Source organism: Macaca mulatta, chromosome 12, assembly GCF_049350105.2.
Source record: "Macaca mulatta isolate MMU2019108-1 chromosome 12, T2T-MMU8v2.0, whole genome shotgun sequence".
Taxonomy (NCBI): domain Eukaryota; kingdom Metazoa; phylum Chordata; class Mammalia; order Primates; family Cercopithecidae; genus Macaca; species Macaca mulatta.
In genome coordinates this window covers 120,604,720-120,622,939 of record NC_133417.1, presented here as the reverse complement: position 1 = coordinate 120,622,939, position 18,220 = coordinate 120,604,720, and the positions used below count along the sequence as shown (strand labels likewise).

Sequence of the window (18,220 nt, the reverse complement as noted above, 5' to 3'; positions counted from 1 at the left end):
GTGATAAACATCAAGATGTAGAAATACGGAATTTAGTATATACTTCATAAAGTCATTTCTGTTGATAACTGATTTTGGAAAAAAATAAGTTTAATCACTTAATAATTTTATGGATCAATGGTGTGATTTGGGAATACACTTCTTGAATAAAAATAAAACGAGATGTTTTTTCCAAACTGATAGATTGCTTAGACTGATGAGAAATAAAACTAGGTCTTTAATTATTACCTTTGCCTATTTGTCTAAGATTCTACCCCCATTTAGAAATGTGTTTGTTTTACATCATCTCATATGGCCTTTGGAATGTTGTTTCCTTCTTAGGTAGTAGATTCATTCTTGATGAAAACCTTCCAAAATTAGAATTTGCTTTAAAAGAGGCTCAATACAATAAGTAAATGAAGTTTGCATTCTGTATTACATTATTTTTATAGGATCGTTTCACAATTTTCTCATAATTCTTACTTTGATAATAGAGAAAATAAAAGCAAGCCAAGAGACTTTTTTTAAAAATGTATTTTATTTGCTATAAACAACTACGATTTGCATTTCTCATATGAAGAACAGTAATTATCAGCTAAAAATGGATTTGCTGCATTGATTTTCAACGTAAATATTTAAAAGATTAACTAATCCCAAATAATTTTACTATACTCACATTTAACGACAAGCAAAGCTGTTTGTAATGATGACTGTCCATGTACACAGTTTTAAGTTGGAGTGAATATCTAAGATAATTAAATGTTACATTTTCATTTCCAGGCTCAAGTGGTCCTGTCCAAGTATTTATCACTGAGACTCCGAGTCAGCCCAACTCTCACCCCATCCAGTGGAATGCACCACAGCCGTCTCACATTTCCAAGTACATTCTCAGGTGGAGGCCTGTGAGTATCCCACCCAGAAACCTTGGATACTGAGTCTCCTGACCTTATCAAATTCTGATGGTTTCTTTTTTTCCCAGCTTTTGAGCCAATAAGTCTGATTAACTATTCCTATAGCCTTTATTATATTTGCTTAGTGAACAAACAATATGTGCTCAATTAAATTGACTTGTAGACTGAGGGGATTTTGGTTTTGGTTTTGGGTTCTTTTTTTTTTTTTTTTTTTTTGCAGTGGGGCGGGGGTGGCTGGTATTTGGAAGAATTTAGCTCTTTATGTTAGAGAAATCTTTTTTGTAAGGACTTAGAACTGATAATGCTTAAAATTGTTCTTGGCCAATGTGGGAAGAGAATCTAAGGTTTTTATATGTCTTGCAACCTCATCAAAGGAAAATTACTGGTGTCATTTTCATAATTTGAAAAAAAAATAGCTAAATTAATATATTTCTTTTTTGATTCACTTTTAAAGTGATCATTTTTAAAATTTTACTTTTGATCTACTGAATTTATTTAGATAGAAGGAAAAGAGATGATGGGAGGGAAGTTTAGATGAAGGATGACAGTTGGTTTATTTAAACAGTAGCCCTGTGATTTCCTAATGAGAAGTGACTAGAAATTGAAGAAACCAAATAAGGAGGATATTGGTCTATTTAGTTTTAGTTTCTCTTACTCTCTAAACCCTGCCCTGTTTAACTCCAAAGTTCATGGCTCATAATTTGAGAAACACTATTTTAAACATAGAAGAAAAAAATGTCCATTTTAAATCATAGCTATTGAATTCCACAATTAAAAACAAACAAACAAAATTTGACCAACCCAGGCAGTTAAATTTAAACTCTTCGGGAAAAATTTAAACTGTTAAAATTATTCTTTTTCTAAATTCCTAAAGCAGAGGGACAGAATTTTTCAGATTTAAAAGAGCCTCCTAGGTGCCCGAAAAATTAGCAGAAAGAACCACGTCTAGACACATCTTTGATGTGTCAGAGTTCCAAGGATAAAAAGAAACTTTTAAAGTCTTCCATACTCAGCCAGGTTATCAATCAAATATGAGGGCACATTAATATTTTCAGACAGATTTTTGGTAGTTTATTTTCCATACATCCTTTTCCTTAAGAGTATTTGTAGATACACTCCAGAAAAACAAGAGTGAAATAAGAAGAAAGTTGTGGGGTCCAGCAAACAGTGCTTCCAAATCAGACCCCTGATAGTGGTGGAAAACTTTGCAATGTAGTAACTGCATAGCTGGCTTAGAGGGCAACCAATACAGATGGAACAGAAAGATGAGGATGGGATTGAGGGATCAGGGATTGAGGTCTCCAAGAATAAAGAGAGACTTCACAGAAAAAGCAGGCTTGGGGATAATTAATCACAGGGGCAAATAATGCAGTTAAAATAATAACATGACAATCAGGTGGAGGAATGTATAATAAACCCAAATGTGGCCGGGTGCAGTGGCTCACACCTGTAATCCTAGCACTTTGGGAGGCCAAGGAAGGCAGATTACCTGAGGTCAGGAGTTTGAGACCAGCTTGGCCAACATGGTGAAACGCCATCTCTACTAAAAATACAAAAATTAGCCAGGCATGGGGGCACATGCCTGTAGTCCCAGCTCCTTAGGAGCTGAGGCAGGAGAATCGCATGAACCCAGGAGGCAAAGGTTGCAGGGAGTTGAGCCGAGATCACGCCATTGCACTCTAGCCTGGGCAACAGAGCGAGAGAGTCTTTCTCAAAAAAACCCCAAATGTGGCCAGGCGCGGTGGCTCACGCCTGTAATCCCAGCACTTTGGGAGGCCGAGGCGGGCGAATCACGAGGTCAGGAGATCGAGACCATCCTGGCTAACATGGTGAAACCCCGTCTCTACTAACAATACAAAAAATTAGCCGGGCGCGGTGGTGGGAGCCTGTAGTCCCAGCTACTCTGGAGGCTGAGGCAGGAGAATGGCGTGAACCCGGGAGGCGGAGGTTGCAGCGAGCCGAGATAGCGCCAATGCACTCCAGCCTGGGTGACAGAGCAAGACTCTGCCTCAAAAAAAAAAAAAAAAAAAAAACCCGAATGTATTATAAGGCAATAATTCCTATATAAAGCAAACTAAAATGCAGCAATATTAAGGTATAAAAACAAAGAGAGGAAAAATTCCATTGAACCTTGATTCTGGAAACTTTGATCCACCCAGCAGTCATGATGTTAGACTCATTGAAAAGAATATATTTCTAATGCTTGATACGATCGGTCTATAGATGCATCATGGAAACTTGGTTGCACAAAAACAAAGTAAAAAGTAAACATTTACATGAAAAAATGGTGGATATGGAAGGTGGAGAAGAGAGGAGGTGATAGCTTTATCTTTCAAAATAGAGAATCAAGAGAGATGGTACCAAAAGCTGATGAAGTCAAAAAAAAAAAAAAAAAAGATACTTAATACTTTAAATTACAAATATAAACACAAGAAGAACAAATATAATGATACAAATGTCAGACCCTGGGAATGTCCACGATTCTGGAAGGAAAAGGGTGGTATTATTGAGCTAAATCCTCAACTTTGTCTGGGCACGGTGGCTCACATGTATAATCCCAGCACTTTAGGAGGCTGAAGCCAGTGGATTATTTGAGCCCAGGAGCTTGACACCAGCCTGAGCAACATGCCCATACCCCAGCTCTACAAAAATATATAAAAATTAGCAGGGGAAGGTGGCATGCACCTGTAGTCCCAGCTACTTGGGAGGCTGAGGTGGGAGGCTCGTTTGAGCTTGAGAGGCGGAAGTTGCAGTGTGCCAAGATGGCACCACTGCACTCCAGCTTGGGAGACAGAGCAAGACCCTGTGTCCACGTAAATAAATATATAAATAAATCCTCAAGTCTCATAGCAAAGAGTCTGTAAATATGACTTCTTGTTGACAAATGAAAAAAATAGAGGTGTAAGCATGTTGTCTACATGGCGGCAAGACCAGAAGAATAGAAAATGGAAACAGATTCTCTTAGAGAGGGGAATCGTGTCTTTCTCATTGGCTCAGTATAGTCTCCCTAGAGTCTAGAATGGTTCAGCACCTGGCACACTGCTTAACAAATGGTGAATGAAAAAAAAAAAAAAGTCATCCTTTTTTCTTCTTTCACCCTATGTCCATAATCTGGCCATTTGCAGAAGTTGATATCCAGTGATCTAAGTCAACAGCATCAGTGCATCCAACATGTTCTAGTCTCTCATCTTCTTATTGCATCACTAATTTTATTTACTTTAAAATTAAGGATATCCAAAGTATTATGTGAGACCATTGCAGTGGGAGACACTTAAAAGGAGATATAAAATGTATGTTGAATTGGAAAGTCTTCAAAGAGCAGCAGTGACAAATTCTTTGAGATTTTTAACAACTACATAAATTCAGGGATTTTTTTAATGGATGCCGCCTGAGACTTTATTTTCTGTTATTTTCTTCTAATAACTAACCAAACAAGCTCACATTGAAAAATGATTTATTACTAAATTTGAGCTAATTGCAGTGACTGATTTCAAATTTTTTCCACAGTGTATTGGAGTTAAAATTTCACTGTGAAGAGTACTACGATCACTCTCGCTTATTCCAGAAATATAAATGGACACTTGAGTATTTGAATTATTGAGGAACTGGTTGACTGGGTAATTTTAAAAAACCACTGGGCATAAAAAACATATTTTGACTTATATTAGTTTAGAATATTTACACTTGAAAGTGTCTCATCTTGTCTGAAGTAAGGGTGTTTCTTTCATACACATTTTATTGCACTGAGTTTTGTGACCCATGGCATATTAATGAAGCTGAACAGGATGTGAAATATAAACTGGGAGCAAAAGATTAAATAAACCAAAATTGCGTTTTTTCTGCAGTCTTGTCCAAAATTGGGTAACCACTTCTGATGGGGTAGCTCCTATCCAAGAATGAGTCACAAAACCAGACTTGTTGAACCTGGTATGTGATGGCCCCAGGAACTGAGTCACAAAGCAACATTCTGCCTTTGTTTTTTCAGGGCAAGAAACTTGAATCGTATCCCACTGAGTTAAAAGACAGAATATATGGCATTGGCATTTCTGTACTTCAGAGAGGAATGTTATCTGTTATAGGAACAAAAAATAAATAGGAGAGGCAAAGCTTAGGTTAATCATATTATGTTACTGATATAACATAATTAACTTGGTAAAAGTGAAGGTGTGGGCCGGGTGTGGTGGCTCACACCTGTAATCCCAGCGCTTTGGGAGTCCGAGGTGGGCGGATCACCTGAGGTCAGGAGTTCGAGACCAGTCCGACCAACATGGAGAAACCCCATCTCTACTAAAAATATAAAATTAGCCGGGTGTGGTGGCACACACCTCTAATCCCAGCTACTTGGGAGGCTGAGGCAGGAGAATCGCTTGAACCCGGGAGGTAGAGGTTGCGTTGAGCTGAGATTGCACCATTGCACTGTAGCCTGGGCAACAAGAGTGAAACCCTGTCTCAAAAAAAAAAAAGGGAAGGTGCCCAGTGTCTGCAACTATGTCACCCCGGACATATCACATATCACTCTGTTTCTCCATCTGTAAAATGGGAGCAACAATGCCATTGCCTCACCATCAGGAGGATATGGAGACTAAATGGGAGAATGTAGGTAAATAGCACAGAGAATGGGTATTAGTAAGTAAACTGCAGCAGTTTGTTGATGTTAACAGTAGTTAGCATCATGTGTTAACTATGTGAACAATAGTTAGCATTATATCTAACTATACCTAACTATATAACCATTGGGAATCCAGTTTTCCATGATGTGCCTCTGGAATGGAGCTGCCTAAGTCCTGCCTATGTCATTCTTCTCTGAAGATTACTGAACATCATCTTCAAATGTTCATCCTTGTAAACACTTGTGTGTGTGTGTGTTTATTTAAATTTTCAGAAAAATTCTGTAGGCCGTTGGAAGGAAGCTACCATACCAGGCCACTTAAACTCCTACACCATCAAAGGCCTGAAGCCTGGTGTGGTATACGAGGGCCAGCTCATCAGCATCCAGCAGTACGGCCACCGAGAAGTGACTCGCTTTGACTTCACCACCACCAGCACCAGCACACCTGTGACCAGTACGTACACAACCACCCTCACGCCTCCTATGCCCAAGGTTCCTGGAGCTGAGCTCTCCTGAGGAAGTGCTTTCCTTCTCAATTCATATTCTTCCATGAGGGGCACCAACATTTTTAAAAATGATGTTGGCAGCAAGGACGGTACATTTTCTAGAAGGCTGAAGGCTGACTTTCCCCTTTCTGTGACTCTCTAGGCAACACCGTGACAGGAGAGACAACTCCCCTTTCTCCCCTTGTGGCCACTTCTGAATCTGTCACTGAAATCACAGCCAGCAGCTTTGTGGTCTCCTGGGTCTCAGCTTCCGACACTGTGTCAGGATTCCGGGTGGAATATGAGCTGAGTGAGGAGGGAGATGAGCCACAGTATCTGGGTAAGCGCAATATGTCGCTCAAGACCGGTTTGGGGCAGCTGCTGGAAAACTCTCACTGGGAGGGGCCTCTAGGCAGGTGGTATCTGTGGTCTGGAACTGGCTGACAGCTCAGACTGAACAAACCAGCCTTCGGCATGAGGAAGGAAAGGACTGACTCTTTCTAGGAAGTGGCCGGGTTTTTCCCAAGCCACCCTCACATGTTCCTGGTCCCTGATGCCAGCTGCATCATGTGCCTACCTGGGCACAAGTTTCTACAGCAAAAGCTGTTTTCTTGGTGGAAGTAATTACCAGGACTGCAGCTGACAATGTTAGCACAGTATCATCACTCATACTTTTCAAATAGTTATGGTGAGGGGCCTTTAAAAAACTTTATCAGCACACTGAAGTGTGTGCCAATCGTAAGCACTGAGTTCAGTGAATTTGAATTCTTATAAAGTGAACACACCACAAGACCAGCACCCGGATCAAGAAAAAGAATATCTGTCTATCCTGACCACATCATCTTCCACCAATAATCACTACCCTGACTTCTTACTGCAGAGAGCTATTTTTAAAAATTTGGCATTAGATTACAAAAGTTACACATCTTTAGAGAAAAAGTTGGAAAAATGAAAGGAAGGAGGAAGAGGAGAAAGGAGAAAGACAAGGAGTGGGGTTTTCCCATAGTACATTAATAATCACTGATTACGCGGGGTGCAGTGGCTCACTCCTATAATCCCAGCACTTTGGGAAGCCAAGGCTGGTGGATCACTTGAGGCCAGGAGTTCGAGATCAGCCTGGTCAACATGGTGAAACTCTGTCTCTAATAAAAATACAAAAAAATTAGCCAGGTGTTGTGGTGTGCACCTGTAATCCCAGCTACTCAGGAGGCTGAGGCAGAAGAATTGCTTGAACCCGAAAGGTGGAGGATGCAGTGAGCTGAGATCGCACCACTGCACTCCAGCCTGGGCAACACAGCAAGACTCCGTAAAAATAATAATCACTGATTATCTATTAGCACATTACCTTCAGTCATTTTTCCCTATGAATATATAGTTCTTAAAATATCCTTCTTCTAAGCTGTAGAGTCATTTGAGGGACTAGTTTGCTCCGATTAGTTACCTTGTCTTTTCATTTCAAAGATCTTCCAAGCACAGCCACTTCCGTGAACATCCCTGACCTGCTTCCTGGCCGAAAATACATTGTAAATGTCTATGAGATATCTGAGGATGGGGAGCAGAGTTTGATCCTGTCTACTTCACAAACAACAGGTACCTGTGTGCTACATAATGTTAAAAGAATCTTTTTCTGTAAAACACAGGCCTGTAGTAGCACTTCCTGACTGTTTGCCCCACTTTCTTTCTTTCTTAGCGCCCGATGCCCCTCCTGACCCGACTGTGGACCAAGTTGATGACACCTCAATTGTTGTTCGCTGGAGCAGACCCCAGGCTCCCATCACAGGTCAGCTGAGCCTCCCGCTCTTTGGCTGCTATGTTAATCTTAATGACATCAACAGGGAGGGCGCAGATTCTGACTGTGGATCTGCATATCACTTTAAATCTCCAATATAATTTATGGGAGAGAGGTGTGTGTGTGTGTGTGTGTGTGTGTGTGTGTGTGTGTCGGGGGGAGTTATTTTCTATGGCACATTTCCCCTCGAAACCATTTTACCAACTCCCTTATACACACACACCACAACATACACACAACCTGTAAAGCCAGCTCATTGGCTTATTAAAGCAAGTGTTCCCAGGGTTGAAGAGGTGTAATTTTCCTGAAAACCTTGCTCTAAGATTTATCCTTAAGGAGAAAGCTGAGCTGCCTTCTTAGCTCATTAGGTGATTCAACTGCCTCATCACTGAAGTTCCAAAAAGACACACACAGTGCTAGACAACTCTGCTCAGGCTGGTTCATTAATTGCTTCCCTCATCTGGAGCTCAAAGAGGAAAAATCAGCTTAACATGAATATTTTCACCTAATGGCATCTCTAATTGACATTTATTAAGGATCTCAGGTCTTCAAGGATGACATTTATTATTAACAAGGTTTGCATGACTGTTCTTATTTTATCTTCGTGCTGAGTAGTCATTATTACAAGAAGTGGCAATATTAAAAGAGTCAAAAAGAATCACTGGCTCTTCACTAATCAAGCAAGATGCTAAGGAATATTCGAAAAGGGAGGATTTATGGTGTTTCTAAGCCTCGGTCTCAAAGAAAACAGTGCATCTTAACTTTTGTTGATCCATCTGCAGGGTACAGAATAGTCTATTCACCGTCAGTAGAAGGCAGCAGCACAGAACTCAACCTTCCTGAAACTGCAAACTCCGTCACCCTCAGTGACTTGCAACCTGGCGTTCAGTATAACATCACTATCTTTGCCGTGGAAGAAAATCAAGAAAGTACACCTGTTTTCATTCAACAAGAAACCACTGGCACCCCACGTTCAGGTAACTTTTTTAAGAAGACACTTCCTATGTTATGTTATCAAGATTGTTCCTGAGGGGGGGTGGTTTTGTCTCTGTCAATAGTTCCCACATTCAAATAATCTTATGCAATAGTTTTTCCCTAAACTTCTGATGTTTAGCTGAAATGTCATAAGTAACTTATCAAAGCTGGCTACTGGCCTTTCTTATTAAAAACCAACACCATAACGTCCGTCTACAAATTTTCTCCCAGAAGCTCAAGGGTCATTTCATCTTTGATTCTTAAGTATTATAAAATGATTCAGTAAAACAAAAACCATTACATTATTTTCTGCAGTTATTTCAAAGGTTTTTGTTTGTTTTGTTTTGTTTTTTAGTATCTTTTCTTATAATCCTCTCCCCTCACCATCATATGACACTTCATATGCTGGTAACTCATTTATTACCTAACTATTTTAGACAAAAGGTTCAAATGTCATAATTTAAGCACTATGACGGGGCCATGAAAATATGATCTGATTAAGAGACAAAACTTAGCAAAACTCTCGAATGAGAGGCTCAGTGAACTGCCTATCATATCCGAGAAACTGGCTTCTTAAAAATAATCTTCAGCAGAAAATGTGAATGACTGGTTGACTCTTGTCTGTCAGATACAGTGCCCTCTCCCAGGGACCTGCAGTTTGTGGAAGTGACAGACGTGAAGGTCACCATCATGTGGACACCGCCTGAGAGTGCAGTGACCGGCTACCGCGTGGATGTGATCCCCGTCAACCTGCCTGGGGAGCACGGGCAGAGGTTGCCCATCAGCAGGAACACCTTCGCAGAAGTCACCGGGCTGTCCCCTGGGGTCACCTATTACTTCAAAGTCTTTGCCGTGAACCACGGGAGGGAGAGCAAGCCTCTGACTGCCGAACAGACAACCAGTATGTCTTTTCCTATCTTTACCTCCCCTCCAAATTCTCCACCCTCACTTCCAGCCCGTGAGGAAGTGCAGCAAACCATTGACTCAGAGGTGTATGGCTTAGAGAGAGGGAAATACCCAGCTGGCAAGGGAATGCATAGTGAACACAAAGCACATTAAACTTGAAAACAAAACTCAAACAAGCTCCATGAGGCTAAGTGGTAACCCATTTCTAAAATACATGTATCAGCTGAAGGGTACTAAGAGGGAGAACTGAAGAGAATCTAATTTGAGTGCATTTTTCCTGTAACTAAATATATCTAGATCAAAGTTAAAATGCAGGATCGTAACACAGTAGAATTCATTTAAGAATAGCAATTGTCAAGTATCTAGTATTACTAGCCACCAGCTTATCTGCTCAGTTTTTACAAGCATTATTCTCATATTTACTCTCTGTTTTGACCTTAGGAAGGAAGGTCTTATTATTATTATTATTTTTTATTTTTTTGAGATGGAGTCTCGCTCTGTCGCCAGGGCTGGACAGTAGTGGCGCAGTCTCAGCTCACTGCAACCTCCACCTCCTGGGTTCAAGCGATTCTCTTGCCTCAGCCTCCCAAGTAGCTGGGACTACAGGCATGCGCTACCATGCCCTGCTAATTTTTGTATTTTTAGTAGAAACAGGTTTCACTATGTTGGCCAGGCTGGTCTCAAACTCCTGACCTCAAGTGATCCACCCACCTTGGCCTCCCAAAGTGCTAGGATTACAGGCATGAGCCATCGTGCCCAGCTGGAAGGTCTTACTAGTATCCATATTGAATACATAAAGAAACTGAGGCTTTAAAAAAATTCTGGAACTTGTAGGGTCACAGAGATAGGAATGGATAGAGCTGGCTCTATAACCTATGTCCAAAGCCCATGCTCTGAATTATTATACTTGACTGCCTCTTAAATATTTCCTCTATTTGAAATGTAATTTAAATTTCGGTGGGAAAACTGCTGGTTATTATTCTTAAGAATAAACTCCACAACTTATGTGATTCTGATAGTGCAAACTCACCAGTATCCTACCATGAATCTGAGGATATGTTATCATTACTGTAATTACTGTCTAATCTGAACCATGTGAAAATAACTTTTATTTCTCTAGCAGGGACTCTTCACAGAATATTGCTTCTGACCCATAGAGAGCTTCTTCTTGCTGTCATTTTAGGAGGCATATCCCTTTTTCCTTAATCTGTTTGGCTCAGAGCAACCTGTGAAGTTCAGAAGTGTTTGTTTTGCCTTTTTAAAAATACCATTGCTTTAATGTAACTATAATTTCTGAGAGTGATGGGAAGGTCATGCTGGAACATTAGACTTCCCGAAGGATCACAGTCAAGCAAAATGGTTCCACAATTTCTCATGACTGGCAGAGTTTTGGCAAAGTTCTATGTAGCACTCAATCTCTTACTGGCTCAGTTTTTCCGGGGTTCTGACTTTCACATAGTTGCAACCTTGAGGAGAGAAAACTTAGACATTCACTCAAGCTTCAGGACTTGAGTTATGATCATTACTGATCTAAATATTTCTTGGCATGTTTCATCTTTTTTCCTAGAACTGGATGCTCCCACTAACCTCCAGTTTGTCAATGAAACGGATTCTACTGTCCTGGTGAGATGGACTCCACCTCGGGCCCGGATAACAGGATACCGACTGACTGTGGGCCTGACCCGAAGAGGCCAGCCCAGGCAGTACAATGTGGGTCCCTCTGTCTCGAAGTACCCACTGAGGAATCTGCAGCCTGGATCTGAGTACACCGTATCCCTTGTGGCCATAAAGGGCAACCAAGAGAGCCCCAAAGCCACTGGAGTCTTTACCACACGTAAGCCGAAAATTAAATGCCTTTTCTTAACTATATTTACATTCTCTATTCTTCATGCTTTACAAAAAAACAAAACAACGGCCCCCCAAAAAAAAACATTAAAAAGTTAGTATATATTTAAATCAGTGATACTAAAAATGTGCTCCGTAGACTGGCTGCTGGCCCGTTAATTGTTTGCTGCTAGTCTGCAACAAGAAAAAGAGTTGTGCCAGAATGTAAATCACAAAGCACACTGCTTAGTAGAGCTGAGAATTTTTCTGAAGCCAGATTTTCTTGAAGGAAGCAGTGCGTTAATTCGCATACATTGCCAAGCTCTTTCTTTCCTCTAGAGCCAGCACTTTGAGTAACATGGGTTTAAAGCACTCTGTTATTACAAAAATTAAATTCTATTACATTAAATGAATTTACCAAATACTAGTTAAGGCAAGAAAAAATTAGCACCTATGTCTATATTCTATTACTTTGGGCATTGAATAGTAACTATGAATGCAGAATAAAAATATCTACAGGTTGAATGGGAACCAACTAATTGAACATGAAGCCAGGGAAATGATTTCTTTATGAGTGTTGGCTGCAGAAGATTAAAGTACTTTTGCAGACAGAATCGCTTTTTTCTTAAATTACTCTTGAAATTCCTCAGAGGAGGAAAATACTAACAATAATTTTTGGCCACGTCTGTCCTTTTGCTCAACATTTTAAAGGAAGTGGTCTTAAATCTCCCACATATCTACATCACAATAAAGACCTCTATTCACAAACTGATTTCTATTAAATACATTTCCATTTCCATTACAGAGAATTATGAGACTCCTTATTTCTGGCTGAACATTATTTGTTATTTTCAACTTGACGTTTTGAATTATAGAAGCACCTAACATAGCACTTTTTTAGCATATATTGTAACCATGGACTAGTTTGCAATTTTCTAAGAGCCTTCAACAAATGTTACTCTTCGACTAATTTAAAAGTATGGATGTTAAAAAGCATTCAAAAAGTCAATAGAAGTCTAGTTTGTAAATAACTATGGAATTGATTTCCCAAAGAAAATATAAACTTTTCCCCATAAAAATACATACTTTAAGGAAAACTTACTTCCATTTAAATTTACTGTATGAAATTTGGCCCTTTTCCTAAATAATAGTTAATCGTAAGCAAGTAAAATTCATTTTTAATTTGCAAATAAGCTTACCTGAAAATTTGGCTAAAATTTTACACGGTTCTAAGATAGTCTAAGATCTACTCTCATGAAATTAATATCTTTATATTTCTTGTAAATATTCATTTGTTATAAATGTCCTTCAGTGGATTAGAATGGAGATTTCAGTGAAGGTGCCCTTTCAGTAGATGTTGTCTTTTACTAAAATGTAGAATTCTATAGTTGTCTTGTTCATTCCTTAACATAAGGCATATTTTATGTAGTTTCTTTGGTTGAACACAGTGCTGAAGAAAGAAAAAGCATTTTTAATGATGCTAACAATAATTAAGGGAAGGTGGTGGGTCAGGATATTTCAAGTACTTCTGAAGACTTTGATATATTGGATATATTATTTTATGCTTTGCATAATAGATTCATATAAAATATAATTATTTTAATTGAAGTACTAATAGCCAAAAGTAATTTTATTAGATAAAGTTTAACATCGTGTCTGGAACATTGTATGCTTTCAAAAAATACTTGGTGAATAGATGATTGAGAAAGGAATAATAACAAAAACAGTTCAACGAAGCTTATATTTAAATAAACTAATGTAAGCAGGGTATTCTACAACTCCATTTGAACTTTAAGTACTCCTTAAGGTTGTAAACATCCTCAAGGCTTGCATGGTTTTGAAATTACTAAGTTTCTGTAACTTTTTTACTGTCTTACTAAGCTGAATTCTGGGAGTAACTTTTCTGAGTTTTATAACTTGTGCTAAATTCTTAAGAGCGAATGTGAGAAAAGTTATGGGAAAAAGCTGTTTCTGGGGAAAATTCAGCTTATTCCTGTATTGATAGGGCAAATTTTATTTCTTTAACAGCTGGGCTTTCTTCCCTAACAAGACCTGCCAGAACCCATAGCTCACACTCAGAATCACATCCTTTGTTTGACATCGTTTGTGGGTTTGTGGTTTGGTGATTTTCCCATAATGGCCTTCCCAGGCAGAGAGCATCATCTTAAACTTGGGAAGACTCTAGCTGGCTGGCTCAAGCAATAGAAAATACCTAGTCTTAAAGCCCAGGACAGTTGAGGCAAATATAATTTGTAAAAAAGTTGTGGTTTTCACAGATGTTCAGTGAAAGAAACTGACTGTTCTCTGAATTGCTTTTCGTGGGCCATTAAAAAATGGTCACACAGGGCTGTCATGGCATTTTGGCAGAGTCAGCAGCAGCCAAGTGGTGTATAATTTCAGAGGTACTAAAAGGCATCGGGGTCACCCATCCCAGTCATGTTCCCCCAACCCCCACCAAACACCATCAAAATAATAACATACATAGATGAAACAGCCCACTAAACCAGTAGTACCTCAATTCAGCCATTAGAGCTATCATTATGAAGTGGCCCACATATATCTTTGGCTTTTTCTCACACAATATTTTTAAAATAAAAAAAATGGCTCCTTAGAATCCAGACTGAAAAAGAAATGCGAGAATTGCGATGTTGATTCTAAATTCCCACATGGCAAAGAAAAAAAAATTGACTGGAGTTGAGTTGAGACTGGAGTCTGAACACTTTTTAATCCCTGTTTGTATAACTCTGGAGACTAATTCTTTGTCTTGCCAGCCATTCATAATTTAGTATAAATACATTCGGAGGTTTTTTTCCCAATGGGAACAAAATTTGATTGAGATGTAAAGGGGAACAAAATTTGATTGAGATGCAAAGAGAGGAAGAATTGTGGAGATATCAAACATGTGACCAGGGCTACTCACACACTTGATACCCTTGAACTTAACTTACCCAACTCAAAATATATGGCCTTCTGTGACTTTACCTTTCTAAATTTATAATAAGATTTGTGAGGTTGTTAGAAAGCTCTATCTTAACTTCATATATACATTCTTTCCTTCCTTCCTTCCTTCCTTCCTTCCTTCCTTCCTTCCTTCCTTCCTTCCTTCCTTCCCTTCCTTCCTTTCCTTCCTTCCGTCCTTTCTTCCTTCTTTCTTTTCTTTCTCTTTCTTTCTCTCTCTCTCTTTCTTTCATTTTTGGTGCTAAAACCGAAAACAAATCTTTTATTTAAAAAGAAGATTTAAAAAAAAATTTTTTTTTTTTATTTTTGGCCAGGTGCGATGGCTCATGCCTGTAATTCCAGCACTTTGGGAGGCCAAGGTGGGCAGATCACCTGAGGTCAGGAGTTTGAGACTGGCCTGCCCAACATAGTGAAACCCCGTCTCTACTAAAAATACAAAAATTAGCTGGGTGTGGTGGCAGGCACCTATAGTCCCAGCTATGGGAGTCTGAGGCAGGAGAATCACTTGAACCCAGGAGACCGAGGTCACAGTGAGATGAGATTGTGCCACTGCACTCTAGCCTGGGTGACAGAGCAAGAGTCCATCTCAAAAAATAAAAATAAAAATTTGTTTAAGTAATATTTTATTTTATTTTATTTTATTTATTTATTTATTTATTTATTTATTTATTTTGAGATGGAGTCTTGCTCTCTCGCCCTGGCTGGAGTGCAGTGGTGTGATCTTGGCTCACTGTAACCTCTGTCTCCCAGGTTCAAGTGATTCTCCTGCCTCAGCCTCCCAAGCAGCTAGGATTACAGGCATCTACCACCATACCTGGCTACTTTTTATATTTTTAGTACAGATGAGGTTTCCCCATGTTGGCCAGGCTGGTCTTGAGTTCCTGGCCTCAAGTGATCCACCCACGTCAGCCTCCCAAAGTGCTGGGATAACAGGCATGAGCCACTGTACCCAGCCAAAGTAATATTTTCGATAAGAAAAAGAACAGTGATGTCAAGATGCTAGAAAATGCAAAACAAACTTGTTATGATTGCTGATTCTGGTGATAAAATACTAAATTTTTGCAGTGTTATTATTCTGAATAAATAATCACATATTTAAAGTACAAATCTTTAGACTTCAAAGTGCATCCATGGTGGCAGATTTTGTTTAACTTTTATATAGCATGTTTTACTGCAACCAAAAATAGTTGACCATTATTGTGGAATAATTCAGCATAAAGCTTTTTTTTTTTTTTTTCTTTTTTTGAGATGGAATCTCATTCTGTCACCCAGGCTGGAGTGCAATGGCATGATCTCGGCTCACTGCAACCTCTACCTCCAGGGTTCAAGCGATTCTTGTGTCTCAGCCTCCCCAGCAGCTGGGACTACAGGCACGAGCCACCACGACCGGCTAATTTTTCATATTTTTAGTAGAGACAGGGTTTCACCATGTTGGCGAGGCTGGTCTCGAACTCCTGACCTCAAATGATCTGCCCACCTCAGCCTCCCAGAGTGCTGGGATTACAGGCATGAGCCACCAATCCCTGCCCAGCATAAAACTGTTTTTAGATCACCATCTATAATTTACCACTGTTCTTAAATTAATGATTAAGAAACAATACGATAATCAGTTTGTGGTGGCCAGTTGTACATTTTATAAGGGATTTTACACTGACGATATAGGGAAATTTATTGTCATAAAACTCAAATCCCAACAATGATGGAAAGACATGAATTAGATTATATAATTTCATTGAAAAGACTGCCTTAGCGAATATTTAACCCCTTGTTACTCAGGTATAATTCATGGGCCAACAGAATCGGTATTATCTGTGTTTGTCAGAAATGCGAACTCCCTAGTTCTTTGTTAGACCTCCAGAAACAGAATCTGCATTTTAGCCAGACCCAGATGATGTGTGTGGCACATTAAAGATTGAGAAGCCTGATCCTCTCCCAATTCTCACCCAATGAAAAAATATGTTACATTCTCTATCCACTGCTTGGTTAAACTGAGGTTCTCTATAAAGATACTTGTTATCTCTATTCTATGAAATCATCTGTGATCTTAAGTTTTGAAAACGTGTATTGATTCTCTCTCACAGTGCAGCCTGGGAGCTCCATTCCACCTTACAACACCGAGGTGACCGAGACCACCATTGTGATCACATGGACACCTGCTCCAAGAATTGGTTTTAAGGTAAACTGCCCATGTTCCTAATCTCTGTGATACAGCCCTGAGCTGTCCTTGTGTTTCCCATGTAGTGGAAACAGGGTGCTCAGGAGTCAGGAGACCTGGGTTTTGCCACCTGCTTCTGTTCATACATCTTTGACTACATTGTCAGGGCCTAACAATCCTTCCCTGCCTACCTCACTGAATTGTTCCAAGAATGGATGGAGGCTATGAAAGTGCTTTTCTAAGGATAAAACATTAGCACGAAGCTGCTGCTTGTTGTTATCTTATTTTCTCTATCCTTTCCCGCAGGGAACTACATTTCAAAAAAACATAGGAAAACTTTATTTGATGTGTCATTCTAAATGGGTGTGAACAAGTTCACAAAAGCCAATTTAGGGAGATCAGTTAAACTCAGAGTCACTTAAAAATCGCATTTTCATCCAATCAGTTTCATCTCCAACTGTTCAAAGCGCTGCGGGTAAATCTCTTAATAGAAGTTAAGATTAAGGTTTCCCTGTGGATATCTGGATTCATCTTCTTTAAAGTAATGATATTAGGGAAGTGATGAATACAAATGAATATGTTTAAAAGAATTCCATTCTTTGGCATTTAGTGTGAAGACAGAAATATTTGTTATCGCTGGAAATCATGACTCAATCCCCTTGATTATTTAAAAAAATACACCAAAGATAAAGTATATGAATGGCCATACTTATGATTATGCTACTCAAATATAGAGGAACTTTTTGAAGATTGCCAGTATACCTTTTAAATTCCCTGAATGTCATGCTGACTTTCAGAAGCCTTATGGTGTGTGAAGGATCTCTTTAGAGTTGGACACTATTTGATAGCACAGTGTTACCTGAGTTTTTGAAAAAGGATCTTAAAAGGATTTTAAATTACGGGCATAGTTATTCTAATTCTTCTCTTGTAATGTATCATCCTGCAGTTGAAGCTATGAACATAGCTCTTCGAAAGGTGTGTTTTTGCAATACAGTTGCTACAGGGGCTAGTGCCTTTATATGGCAACTAAAAGGTGAATTGAATGTGAATAACTTGTTAAAGGGAGAGCTCAAACATTCCTTCCAGCACACACACAGAAAAATAGAAACAAAATACCATGTGGCCCACAGTCCCTGGGTATGTCTGGTTTGTAACAAGAGATTCTTTATCAAGCAAAACAGTATGTAATGACATTTCTCTGGAACCTTCCGTAATAATCCACCTTAATGCAGTTTGGAAGATACCTTCCCCACCTTGGGGAATTTCCAGCTAAAGTATATAAAAGAGTCCCCAAATCATTTCCTAATAAAAGTACATTGTGCAGTTTCTGAAGAGTTTACGCTATTTAAAGCATAATCACAACCTCACAGCAGTAACAGGCCTCTGGAAATATTCGTCCTTGGTGTTTATTTTGCTTTCCTTCCTCTAGCTGGGTGTACGACCAAGCCAGGGAGGAGAGGCACCACGAGAAGTGACTTCAGACTCAGGAAGCATCGTTGTGTCTGGCTTGACTCCAGGAGTGGAATATGTCTACACCATCCAAGTCCTGAGAGACGGACAGGAAAGAGATGCGCCAATTGTAAACAAAGTGGTGACACGTAAGAAGAACTCTTTTTCCCTTTTCTATTA

General features: G+C 39.4%; 1 protein-coding gene across 20 annotated transcripts in view; it reads left to right on the top strand.

Moving 5' to 3' along the window:
- Positions 1-18,220, top strand: part of FN1 (fibronectin 1) — a 75,644-nt gene that overhangs the window by 20,141 nt on the left and 37,283 nt on the right. For all 20 annotated transcript variants that reach the window (XM_015110925.3, XM_015110923.3, XM_028831089.2 and 17 more), the window contains exons 13-22: positions 760-881; positions 5,773-5,953; positions 6,148-6,324; positions 7,446-7,574; positions 7,675-7,764; positions 8,556-8,750; positions 9,377-9,649; positions 11,222-11,488; positions 16,518-16,612; positions 18,021-18,189. In XM_015110925.3, coding sequence (XP_014966411.1) covers positions 760-881; positions 5,773-5,953; positions 6,148-6,324; positions 7,446-7,574; positions 7,675-7,764; positions 8,556-8,750; positions 9,377-9,649; positions 11,222-11,488; positions 16,518-16,612; positions 18,021-18,189 — 1,698 coding nt within the window. The remainder of the gene's footprint in view (positions 1-759; positions 882-5,772; positions 5,954-6,147; positions 6,325-7,445; positions 7,575-7,674; positions 7,765-8,555; positions 8,751-9,376; positions 9,650-11,221; positions 11,489-16,517; positions 16,613-18,020; positions 18,190-18,220) is intronic.